Genomic DNA, 13,589 nt, shown 5'->3' on the forward strand with positions numbered 1-13,589 from the left:
CTCTCTCACACACACACACACACACACACACACACACACACACACACACACACTCTGTTGGGTTTGCCGTCAAGTGTCATTATTGTTTAATTAGCTGTGGCTGACATTTGAATGATATTCCCTCTCTTTCTCGCACCTGAAGGGTGCAGGGCTTTACCGTATAATATGTCCCGTTTGGTGCACCCTATATCAGAGGTCACCAATTAGCAGTTTGCAGTCCAGATCCAGACCTGAGACTGCTTCTACCCGGACTGTGAATCGTTTATCATAAATTAATGTAATTATAGCAGGGTTTGTTTTCTCTCTCCACATGGAGAAGCTGAAGCTGATAGGGATTATAGATTTGGTCTATATAATTGTCATGGTGAACATTATATTTTACATTATTTATTCATAAATATCATTAAAGAGTCGCACCACATGACATTTTACAGCCTGAACTATCCTTGCCTTGTCCTAAAAGGTCAGAGCTGATATTTTAAGAGACTTATTGACTTTATTTTTTGTGCATGTTTCTGTGTGTTGGTTGAACCACATGACTAATTTGCGTCAAAATATTTTTCAAATATTTATAACAAAACTACTTCACTGCTTAAAATGTTTTTCTAAAAAATAGTACTCAAAGATAATGACAAGCTGCTTAAGGTTTTCTTTTTTTTAAATTAGTTTTTTAAATGGCTTTTTTTCTTAATTGGGATATCACGGCAGTTATATCACCCTGCCAATTTTACCTTGTCGTGTTTTTCATATCAAAATGAATTTTAATTAAGAAAATAAAAACATGTTCATTATAGAATAATATAATGTGATATAATATAAAGTGATATAATGTGATATAATGTGATATAATATAATGTGATATAATGTAATATAATATAATGTGATATAATATAATATAATGTGATATAACATAATATAGCATAATGTGATATAATATAATATAATGTGATATAATGTAATATAATATAATATAATATATAATGTGATATAATATAATATAATGTGATATACCGTATTGACCCGAATATAAGACAATGTTTTTTTCTTGGAAATACATCTGAAAAAACGCGGTCGTCTTATATTCATATGTGATATAATGTGATATAATATAATAAAATATAATATAAATGAACAGCCCAGTTCCTTTAAAGGCATAAAAATAGTATTCGCTGTTCCGTCTCCTCTTCAGCAGTGGACAGTTTTGCACTCCATCTTAAGACCTCATCTCATCTCAAAACCAGCCATTTTTCCACAGCTCATAAAGAGCCATTGAGTCACATGAGAGCAGAGGTTGTTCAGGAGTGTCCGTTGAGTGTCATCAGGGACGAGGGTTTGGTAGGGATGAGGTGGGGGTTTCTTACACTTTAATACAAGCCAAAAACATTCACAGCATCCTCTTTGCAAATCACAGCGTTTTCCGTGTACGCTCCTGTCAGTTTTCCGATACGCGTGCACCTTAGGATATGAAACATTCATTATCTTATCTCATGCAGGCATCCAACCCTCCCTATCTACCCAACAATTCAAACTCTACTATGTGCGGAGCAGCAAACAACTTTGCTGAATCATCTTTAGTGGTTTTTGTCTCGTTTGAAAACGCTTGCTCAACAGTCACCGAAGGACCCGAGGTGTTTACGCTGCAGATTTTTCTTTAGAAAGTCCTTGAACGTGGTGTAGTATCGAGAAGTGAGGGGGAAGCATGCAGCGTAAAGCCTGTAAACATTCAGCACTTTGACTAATAGAAGTGTTAAGCGTGTGGTGGATGTTTGGGAGAAATGATTTCCTCGCGCACCATGAAACTCCACATCACGAGTGATAAAGCAGAAAGGCCTTTAGGTAGCTGTTCGCCATCAATTCCTCTCGCAGTTTTGCTTATCTGCTGTACCTGACGCTGTTTGTCTTGAGATATGAATGAAGCGTCTGGCACGTGCTTGTGTGTAACAGGAAATGGCCTGTGAGAGGGGTTTCCTGATTAAATTGTGAGCGAAAACATTGCTCAGCCATGTTGCAGACCAATGATTAGACCAATTTCTTTCTTCTTTTTTTTTTCTCTAGGTCTTGTAAAGCTCGGGGTCCACTGTGTCACATGTCAGAAAGTCGCCATAAAGATTGTAAACCGAGAAAAGCTCAGTGAATCCGTCTTAATGAAGGTAAGATTTCATTTTTGCTTTGGAAATGTCCGTTTTACACACAAGAATGGTCTCCTGTTCTTTCTCAAAGATAATTCAGTCCAAAATGAAAATTCGGAATATTTACTCTTAGAAAAACTAGCTTTCTTCTGTGAAACGCAAAAGGAGGAATTTAGCAGAATGTTAGCGCTGCCCTTGTCCATGCAAATAAAGTGTATTATGACAATAATTTACATTTATATTTAGTCATTTAGCAGACACTTTTATCCAAAGCGACTTACAAATGAGGACAATAGAAGCAATCAAAACTAACAAAAGAGCAATGATATGCAAGTGCTATAACAAGTCTCAGTTAGCTTAACGCAGTACACGTAACTCAATCCGAGCAGCTGAGTCCTTAGCCATCTTCAAGAATCGGCTAAAAACACATCTCTTCCATCTTTATTTGACCCTCTAACTCTAGCACTCTCTATTCTAATTCTATTCTTAAAAAAAAAACACTTGCCCCTTTTAGACATGCACTCTATTAATTTGCTGCTTGTTTTCTTTAAAAAAAAAAAAATTGCTTTCTAATCTTTTTGCATTCTATCTACAGGTTTGGGGCGGGGCCAGTGCGTTAACTGTGTTAAAATATTTTAATCGCATTATTTTTTATATATATATATATATATATATATATATATACATTGCTTTGTGTATAGCTTTGTGTGAAAAAAACAAAACAATTTAAGTTGTTATTCAGTAAAAATCTTCCCCCCCGCTGCAGCTCTTGAAAAAAATCTTGTTTTTTTTTAAAAGAAAAGGTCCTAAATGAAAATTCTGTTACTTTCTTCGGTGAAACACAAAAGGAGTAATTTAGCAGAATGTTAAAGCCTTTTCCATGCAATGAAAGTTAATGGTGACCAAAAAGCATCACAAAAGTAGTCAACAGTGAATAATGACAGAATTTTCAATTTATGTTTGGGTGTTTAATGCTCTCATTTCCGTCTCTTCTTTATCCTAAAGTTATTCCAAAATAAAAATAAAACAAATGAATTAATGAATAAACAGCGCCTACAACCGTATATTGTTATTTATTGCCTGTAAAACTATACTCTGGGTAATAGTTGGCCCATAATGATCTCCTCTGATAAAAGCAGTCATGAGAACAAAGAGAAAGATCCCGATTAAAGATAATTGTCTTTCAAGGGAGGCGTATTAAAATATGAGATGCTTGTTATTATTTGGAAATGGGGGCAAGCTTGTTGAATGCCTTAATATGAGAATATCCCCTAATACATATGTTTAAAATGTATAATTTTAGATGCAAACCTAACTGTTTTCCTTTTGCTTCAACGGATATTAATGAGGAAGGGATTTGGCCGGGGACGAGCAGCAATAAATCAATTCAGCAAGATTAGAGACCTTAAACACCGCACTTCTTTCAGATATTTGCACATTTGAGGTTTCGCCAGAAGGCAGAGGCCCAAATTAAGATCTTGCTGGAAACAAGCAGCACCTGAGGCTCAGAGACTTATGGTTTTGTAGGAATGCCAACACAATACAGTTATGTTTTTATTAACATTTTAAGATGAATGCCATTTGTAGAATATATATATATATATATATATATATATAATCATCTACCAAATATCGCTCAGTTTGACTTTTGATATGCATATATACATATAATCTGTATGCTTACTGATCCTAAACTTCTGAACCGTAGCAGTGTTATTTTAGTATAATTGAAATATAATTATAATTATTATTATACTTTTGTTTTCATTTTTGCAGTTTCCATTTTCAGTTAAATTTTAAAGTTTTAGCTTTTTTGTCATTTATATAGTTTTTTCTTCTATGTATATATATAGTTTTTATTACGTTTTATTTAAGTTTTGTTTATTTTAGTATATTAATTTAAACTAAATGAAAATTGGAAATCTTGCTTTGGCAACTAGCTAAAATAAAATAAGAGTTTTAAAAAAAATATTTTAGTAATGTAAATGCTTTCATGGTTTTAGGTTTAGTTAAATATAATACCCCTGCATTAAGTTGAAAAAGATGAAAAAAACAAGAGAGAGAGAGAGAGAGAGAGAGAGAGAGACATTTATAATGTTACAAATGATTTCTGTTTCTTTTGAAAATCTTTTGGACTTCCTGTTCATTAAAGAGTAAAAAAAAGAATAAAACATAAATATGAGCAGCAAATCAGCATATTAGAATGATTTCTGAAGGATCATGTGACACTGAAGACTAATGATGCTGAAAATTCAGCTTTGATCACAGGAATAAATCACATTTTACAATATATTCAAATAGAAAATAGTTATTTGAAATTGTAATAATATTTTAAAAATATTACTGTTTTTATTATATTTTGACCCAATAAATGCAAATATATTTATCAAATAAAACTATTTTCATCCATTTTGGCAGAAGCTTAAATTTTAAATCAGTCAAAATTTTTGACAGGTTTTAAAGGGGTCATATGATGTTGCTAAAAAGAACATTATTTTGTGTATTTGGTGTAATGAAATGTGTTTATGCGGTTTAATCTTCAAAAAACACATTATTTTCCACATACTGTACATTATTGTTTCTCCTCTATGCCCCGCCTTTCTGAAACGCGTCGATTTTTACAAAACTCATCGGTCTGAAAAACGAGGTGTGCTCTGATTGGCCAGCTACTCTTTGGATTTGAGACTTTAGTCTTTGCAACTTTACAGATCATCTTTATGCACCAAGAGCTTGTAACACTCCAAAGAGAAAGGAAAAATTGAAATCGCATCATATGACCCCTTTAAGAAACATGCTGTTAACATGGTACATGGCCAAAAATTCATGACATTATACCATTTTGCCTTGTTCAGAAAACATTGAAATTCTTTAACGCACATTTCCCACTCTGCATCTAGCAGTTCATTGTTCAAGCACAGCTCTCTGATCACGGCAGCCAATCAGAACCCTTCACAGAGCGAACAAACCCCAGATCTGATTCTCATCAGCACCAACATGAACTCCGAACGACCCGCCTGCACTTCACAAACAATGAAGACAATTCAACTCACACTAATCATATGCTCCTCAGGTCTAAACAGTCTGTGTTTACATTATCATTTATTCCACATTTCACATAAATAATGCATGTACCACTTCGCCTGAACTTGAAGTTTAATGCGACTACAACAGATATTACAATTTCCAGCCCTTGTTTTCACGTAATTACTTCGGTATGAGGTAAAAGTCTATTCGAACAGCCACCAATTTATCTGCACATGGGTTTGAGAGATGAGGGGGTGGATTGTCAGGGTTATTTTGGACAGCGGCCTTCGTTTCGGAGCGTGTGTGTGTGATTTGGTGTGCTGTCTAACTCTTGGCTTTGACATTCTCATTGTCGTCCTCCTGTCACCGAGATGAATATGGGCTATCCCAGCACCTGTCTCTCCTCTCATGCCTGCGCCTCCAGACCAGCATTGCAAATGTCACCTTTTTAAATGCAAATGTTGCATTCTCTGTTTCCGTCGTGGCACCTCGGTCCAGACGCCGTGTACCGCTGAGAATGAGATTCTCACAGTCATTCTCTGGAGTGTCCACACCTCGAGGACGTAACCGCATGAAGTCCACACAAGCACACATGGCCAGACTCACAGCAGCCATGTTGAAGGATTATAAGAAAGAGGATTAGATAAAAAAAAAAAGATGATGTTATGGAAGCTATGAGTGGTAGATAAGGATTTCAGTTTGGGTTTAAAGAAACAGTTCAGCCAAACATGAAATTCGAATAACTCGTTTCATTTCGGTCTGTTTATCACACAAAGCTATCATATAGCATAAGAAGACTGGAAATATGTAATATAGACCAATCTTATGATACCTTTGTTATCTTATGTTATTTTAGTAACATTTTTATATCATTGTAATATTTATAAATATTTTGAATTAGATTTTTATAGATTCTGTTTTCATTTTAATTTTTAAATTTTAAATGACTAAAGTTTTAGTAATTTTGTTAGCTTTTGTCATTTTTATTATTATCTTTAATTTAAAAAAAAAAAAATTATTTTGGTTATTTTAGTACCTTAATATTTATATACCATTATATAATTTATTTATATTTAGAATTAGAATTTATGTTTATATTTTCAGTTTTCATTTACATTTTTGTTTTAGTAATTTTGTTTGATTTTGTCATTATTATAATTATTATTATTTCAGTTTTAGTTATTTTAGTACTTCAATTTACACTTATTTATCTCAGTTAGTTGCCAAGACAACAACATTGTTAATTGTTGTTTGAGTTTTGTGTTTTTCATGTAAAATTTATTTATATATATATTTATTAATTTTATTTTATTTAAATTACCAAAAACAATTTTTAATAGTTTTAGTTAACAATAATATCATGAGTTCTTCAGTCCTAACCCACTTTCATTGTATGGAAAAGAGCAACTTGGACATTCTGCTTTGTTTTGGACTTCTCTTTATGTAATTCATAGAAGACAAAATCACAGTTTTAGAACAACATGAATATAAAAAAAGAGATTCTCTTTTTTTTTTCTTTGTGTGTGTGTGTGAACTGTCCATTTATTTAGTTAGTTAGTTAGTTAGTTAGTTAGTGACCATAACGAAAGAATACACTGACTTTTTGTGTTGTTACGTTTGTCTGAACTGTGACAGAATTGACTTTAAGGCAGCTTAATAATAATAATAATAAAAACACCCAAGATGGTGTATGGCGGAATCAATAAAAAAGTGATTATATTTAATTAAAATGTACTCTTTTCCTAATAAATGTGTCAGCTATGTGCATTGTTAAGCTTATCAGAGTATCACATTGTTAGCTTAGCAACATGCTATCAATTGTGAGTCGCCTTGCTCGTGCGCTTCACTTGAGGAGTGCTATTTGCTGCCAACATTGTGCATTTCAAATCACTTGCTTCTATATTTTAGCGTACCTCAGAAGGTAGCTGACTGAGTAAACACTATATAGCAATGCGGCTCACAAGGCTTTGGAACAGAGCTTGTGTTTGATAGCGGGTGTGTAACTGATGGTCTCTGTGATTGAACATGAGTGTATAGTGTACGTGTGTGAATGCGAGTGGGATGTGGCGCCTTGTCGAGGCCTAAGGGAATATTTAACATTTGTAACTCCCGAGATTATAGAGTTTACATTGACTCATAGCTACACATACACATACCGTAGTCTGCAGAAAGCAGATAAGTCCCTGTGTGAGTGTGTGTGTGTGTGTGTGTGTGTGTGTGTGAGTACACGTATATAAATATATGTATGTATGCTTTTCTTCATGTGAGCGGTTCAGTGCGTCTCTAAAAACTAGAGGTTTAATCTAGATTTCAGGCAAGTTTCAAAGTCGGCCAAGTAAATAGATTAGCATTAGCGTATCGGGGTTTAGAGGGATAAGAAATGCAAACACACACACTGGAGTGTATTTGATCTGGGAGTTTGAGGTAGAGTTTTTTTTTTTTTAGAATTGAATGCTAGTGTACTGCACAGTACACACTGTATACTACATACTTTTGCACTGCAGTATTTAAATATGCTGTACTAAATATACTAGCACTGTCAAATATAGCAGGTAATACTGCATTGTGAACATACTCTGTATGTGTGTGTGTGTGTGTGTGTGTTGAGCACAGCGAGTGGCTAGTCTGAACATCAGGGCTCTGATGATTGTGCTTCCTGTGAGCTCTGGGCCTGATTAAAGCTTATTATCCACGGTATCTCGCTCTCTCACTCTCCTCTACTGACACAGCATCAAAGAGACACAACCAACAGAACGATAGAGGGAGAGAGCGAAACAGGGAATAGATGGATACAGATAAAGAGACCAAGAGGAATGGAAGGAGAAATGCAGTTATATAGAGTGTAGGATATCGTATGTGAGTCAAAGCACTATTTTTGATTTTCCGTAACACTGGCTATGTTGGACGCATTAAAGCGAACGTTCCAGAACCTCTCGTGCTGTATAGATGGTTTTCATACAGGACATTGAATAATGCCATTTTATTTTAGAAAGAGAGTCCCTCACAAGGCAGTCATCATATTTTGGGGTCCTTGGCCTCAAAAACCATTGGTGTAGCTCTTGTGATTCATCTCCCAATTCAGCAGGTTGTAGTAGGAGTAGCGACACTACAGTATATTGCAACAAACAGAGCAGAGAGTTCCAAGCAATTTAATCGCTGTCAGTGCGAATGTACCTTTGTCGACACCTGGTTATAATCCAAGTGATTGAATCAAAATGGGATGGAGCTCTTCTTCTTATGCGGTTTGCAACACAGAACTTTCAGCCCACTGATCTCCATTATGATGTAGAACTGTAGACCTCTCAGCTACTGATGTGGCATGTTGAATACTTGATTCGCTCCTCGAGCAGTCATACACTCTGTTCCGAAATGAATTATCCCAGCAGAAAAAAGCTGAGACAGTTTTTCCCATTGGGTTTGCAGATCTGTGCTGTGCACTCGTGAATCAAATAGCTATAGATTCCAGCATTGCTTCTGCCCTAGTAGAGCCTATCATGCTCTGAACGGGGTATTAGACGCCCTTTGCGAGGCATAAATCATCCCACAATCTGCACAGTCTCCCCTTGGCTTCTGCTGGTATTGAATTGATGCGTCCAATGACTAGCGCTCAATATCCACTCTGATCTCTGTACAGAGGTACCAATTCAGGTGGCTTCTTGCAAAGGCTGTTGGTTTATTTTATTGTTCTGGCCAGGATGCCCTCAATGAAATATTGGAAGACATCTGTTTTCATGTGCGTTACTTTAGGCTGAGAAGTTACGCCACTTACCAATTGAGAAACCTTTGATGGAGCATTTGTTGGATATGAATGGGTAAAATTATTTGGAGGGTATGGAAAATGCCAGATGATGCAATACCACAAACTGGATTTCCAAAAGCACAAGTGGACCTGTCACTATTCCCATTGCCTACATCAGTGGTTCTTAATTCCAGTCCTCACATATCACTTCAGACGTTTATTCTATTCAACCGTAAGTGCCCTGCGAAGTGGACATCACAGGATATTCCGCCATTATTCCAGTTCAAAGGGACCGTATATGTTCCATTCAAAGGACATTAAAGTGTGCGAGACATGAATTTAAATTGTACTTATTTACAGAGGTATATTATGTCACACTTTAGAATTCTCTAGTAAGTTTCCTCTGTGTGTGAAGACGCTGCAGGCAGTGGCGTAGAGCAAGTCCGTGAATGAATGTTTGTAACGAATCAATCCACTGAAGGCAAGCGTAGTGAAGAACCTGTAAGGTCCACACACTTGGCCCAAGGAAGGTATCCAGTGGTGGATGAAGGTCACTTGCGTGTTCGGTCGGTTCGGGCTCGGAGTTATTCAATTTAGGTTTAACTGAAATCTGACTCCATTTTATTATCTAATCTGACCCCATTTTAGTATTACCTCGAATTTAGGTTGAAAGGCAAATTGGTTGTTTGTCGGTCTCTAATTATTCTGACATTTGATTATTCTAGTTAACTCTTTACTTTGTATTTTCTCGTTCATTAGGAATCTCTGTTATTTAGGATGCCTCACGGCGGCCGCTATGCGTGGGCTCCACGATCACAAACTCGCCAGTTTGACCCTTACATGAACAAGACAAAACCCAAACACCACATTACAATGTTCCGAATTTAAGTGAACTTGAATGGATTGCCCGTGCTCCGGGAGTAGGGAGCAATGAACATTATGTAGGGACCATGTCAATCGGAACACAGGTCATGCATGGAGCTCTCTTCTAACGAGCTGGTTATCTGAATCATGTGTGTTATATAAGAGAGACATGTAAAATATGCAGAGCTGTGGTACGCGATGACTGAAATTGAAAACCGCTGGCCTTCGTCATTGGCTGGAAAACCACGTTCATGGAGAATGCACAATTTGCATGTCTCCTTAATCAAACACACCTGATTCAGGTCATCAACTCATTGGTAGAGATTCCAAGACCTCAAATGGGTGTGTCAGACAAAGGAGACGTGCAGGAACGTAGTTGGGAACCACTGGCTATGTCAAGGGTGGCCAACCCTGATTCTGGAGCTCCAACCCTGAACAAACACAAATGAACCTACTTAAGATTTTCAGGAGCACTAGATAATTACAGTTAGGTGTTGGAGCAGGGTTGGAACTGAACTCTGAAGGTAGGTAGATCTCCAGGAACTGGACTGGGCACCCCTGGCCTACGGCGACATCGAAGCCTAACTTTTTGAAAAACTTGTTGAAATCTTTGGATTTGTAGTGGGTTTGCTGGAACCTGAAGCAAAACCAGCTGGGAATCATTGCCGTAAACCAGGGGTAGCAACACGATCCTGGAGGGCTACCTCGCTGCTGGTCTCGGCCAGAGATGTCACGCTCACTGATTGAATGTCTGATACATAGGGCACACAAACTGACCCTTCCCATTTCTGGGAGATGTGTGTGTTGCATTCTTCAATAGACCGCTTGGAAACAAAGCCCTTGTGACGACAAACCCCCTCATGGAAGAAGAAAGCCATTGTGTTTACAACTGGGACAATGTTCACTTATCACAATCAACTGAAAAATTGAGTTTTAAAAGTATGTGAAGTTCACAGCATAGATTCTGCAACATTATTCTTGAATAAATGATTTATTGGTTGCATGCCAATCTGTTACTGTAGGGATATCAGCTTTACATTTTCATTCCTCTAACACCCTTACCTTTCACACCATAATGCTGAACAAAACTAACTGTAGTTGGTTGCTTTAAACTAACTGTGGTTGTCTGTCAGATGGCCTGTTGGGCCGTCTTTGGCTAATTAAAGGCTGATTTATACTCGACGCGTCCACAAGTTTGCTTGGGTGCGCGCGGCAAATATGGCGTAATCGCGGTGTTGTCAGAAGTTCGCTTTGAGTGCGCGCGAACTCATTTCGCGTGGCGGTGTGCACAGCATTTTTTGTAACTTTCCGCGCAGTTCCATTTCCGAAGATGCGATTCTAGCCGAACAGACACGTCTGTGCCGGCATTTGTGTGAAACAGAAGCAGTTTGATGTGAACTTCAAACTCCAACAGGTGCTTTTTGACGCTTTGAGGGAAAACAATACATAGTGGTTAGCAGAGCTAGGCGAAAGTATAAATCCCCGCTTAAAGCTGCAATGGAGTCCAGAACTTCTGCCACCATCTTAAGGTCTGGGTCCTCAAGACCTGAAGATTTTTTCCTGAAGACTTTAGTTCCAACCCCACTCCAACAAACCTACAGTACCTGTAGGTGATCAAGTGATCCTAAACACCGTGATTGGCTGGTTCGGGTGCATTTGATTAGGGTTAGAGCTAAACTCTGCAGGGTGGTAGCCATCCAGGAACAGGGTTGGCTACCCCTGGTGTAAACTGTTGGTAGAGAAATCAAGTATTTAGAGATTACCTTGATGCTTTGAATGTGGAGAAGAACACAGTTACGTTGATTTTAAAATAGGAATGCATGCACAAAAATGGAAAATTAGTTGGGAGTAGTATATGTGAAGAGAGTGATGTGAACTGCAAGAGAGAGAAACAGGGAAATGGGATGGAGAGGTCTGTCGAGGCTGGAGTAATTCCCCCCTGAAGCAAATAATTGAGGCAGGAGCAGGGTGAGGGGTGGGGGTGGGTAAAGCATGACCTTGAGCCCCATAACTCCTGCAGATAGATGGAGAGAGAACCCAACGTCAGCCTACATTGCCAAAAAGAATGAATTAAAACAAGAATAGCCAATGTAGGGAATCATGGCTGTTTCACATGATCCGTGTCAATGTTCCCCAGTGCACTGAACTACATCCAAGTGTCAAGCTACGTTGGTACCCCCATTCCAGTGGTGTGTGAAAGTCAAGCACTGGAATGCAACATACAGGTCAAACAATTTTAACTTTGACTTTGTTTGCCACAGACCTTAAAGTGCAGTCAATGAATACTGGATTTTCTGAGACCAATCGTGCACTTATCTAGAAAGAGTAAACTGGACTACGCAATTTTGAAGACATATTGTGACTTTCATAGAATAATAATCCCATATACATGTAATTATGTGTATACTGTCATTAGTTTACTCTTTATCCTGAACATTTACATGAACAAATAGTAAAATGGCACATTACTTAACAAATGCGTTGAGGCCAAATTGTGGCACATATGTCATGAATCACAATTTTGCAGATTTGGAATTGCAGTTGTATTTTGTCCAAATCTTGTCGCTTTACTCTTGTACAATGCTGCACTTCAAAAAAGCACCTCTGAGAATGTACATAAATACATTATGCACATAAATAAATTAATGCATATAAATAAGTTAAGGTTGTGAATCAATTAAAAAATGTTAGTACAGTTTTCTGTGATTAATCACAATTAATTGCACCTAAAAAAACAAGCAAACTTGTAATCATAAATGTCTTCACATTGAATCCACAGATTGTTGTAGAATAATGAAAAATAAAGTATATTTAAATCATGTTTATTTTATGGCATCATTTTCCAAGAATCATACAGTATATTTAGTTAAGGCTATATTGGCAATTTAGACCTGAAGGGTGGGAGAGATTGGCAAGACAAGGGTTGCATAATAATGGTGAATATCATAATTACAGGAATTGGGGAGAAACCAATAGTATAGCCTCAGGAAATGGAAAAAAAGGAAGTTATATTAATTATGTTATTTATTTTCAACACATTAAACAGTCCATATTCATTTCAGAAATAATTTTTTTTTTCCTAGTTCTAAAATAAGTGGAAAAATGCACATCCATGGATATAAAGTATAGATTAAATATTGTTAAAAAAATCAGCCCAGCACAACCAGAAGCATGTATACATGCACAAAGTGTGTACTGTATTTTTTGGGGGGAGTATGTAGATTTTTATGCTTTTGAATGTGCACGATTATGTGAGTCTGAGTCATTAATTCCTTATGTGACAAAAAGATGAGACGTGTGGAAAACGTTCCTTGGGAGAGCGAGAAAATGCAAAAAGCATCAAACGGAGTAGGAAAAATAAGTAATTGAGAAGCAGAAAGCTATAGCTTGATGGAGGGAACGCGAAAAAGGAGAAGTTTTCCAAACAGCTCAGATGAAAGAGTGGGAGCGATAGATGAATCACGACTGGCTCTAATCAGGTTATCCTGACACTGGGGTGACAGTGCAAGCCCCCCCCCTCCGCCTTCATTTCGTTCCACACCGCCAAATGATTATAGATGCTCCCTTCATTTCTCCCAGAGCCACAGAAGTGTCTTCCTGCTGAGGATTCCCTGCCTGCCTCCCTCCCCGCTGCGTTTCCTCCTCATAAAGACCTTAAGCACCCTCAAGTGTTCCACGACTTCTTCACGGATCTTATTTGTACGTTCATCTTGTCTACCTTCACCCCCACCTTCCTTCTGCTATTTTTTTGTTTTTATGAGATGAGGCAAAAAATTCACTTTTATGTGCAACTTTTGAGCTTTGCACAAATGAATAATTGTAAAATAACATTA

At 37.2% G+C, this 13,589-nt stretch overlaps 1 protein-coding gene across 4 annotated transcripts in view; it reads left to right on the forward strand.

Annotated features, from left to right (window-relative positions):
* The window catches only part of LOC107707552 (serine/threonine-protein kinase BRSK2-like), a 228,694-nt gene that overhangs the window by 131,570 nt on the left and 83,535 nt on the right, over positions 1–13,589 (forward strand). For all 4 annotated transcript variants that reach the window (XM_016511618.1, XM_016511619.1, XM_016511620.1 and 1 more), the window contains exon 2: positions 2,056–2,150. In XM_016511618.1, coding sequence (XP_016367104.1) covers positions 2,056–2,150 — 95 coding nt within the window. The remainder of the gene's footprint in view (positions 1–2,055; positions 2,151–13,589) is intronic.

The sequence above is a fragment of the Sinocyclocheilus rhinocerous genome, unplaced genomic scaffold (assembly GCF_001515625.1).
Source record: "Sinocyclocheilus rhinocerous isolate Xijiao unplaced genomic scaffold, SAMN03320098_v1.1 scaffold1376, whole genome shotgun sequence".
In the NCBI taxonomy this organism is placed as follows: domain Eukaryota; kingdom Metazoa; phylum Chordata; class Actinopteri; order Cypriniformes; family Cyprinidae; genus Sinocyclocheilus; species Sinocyclocheilus rhinocerous.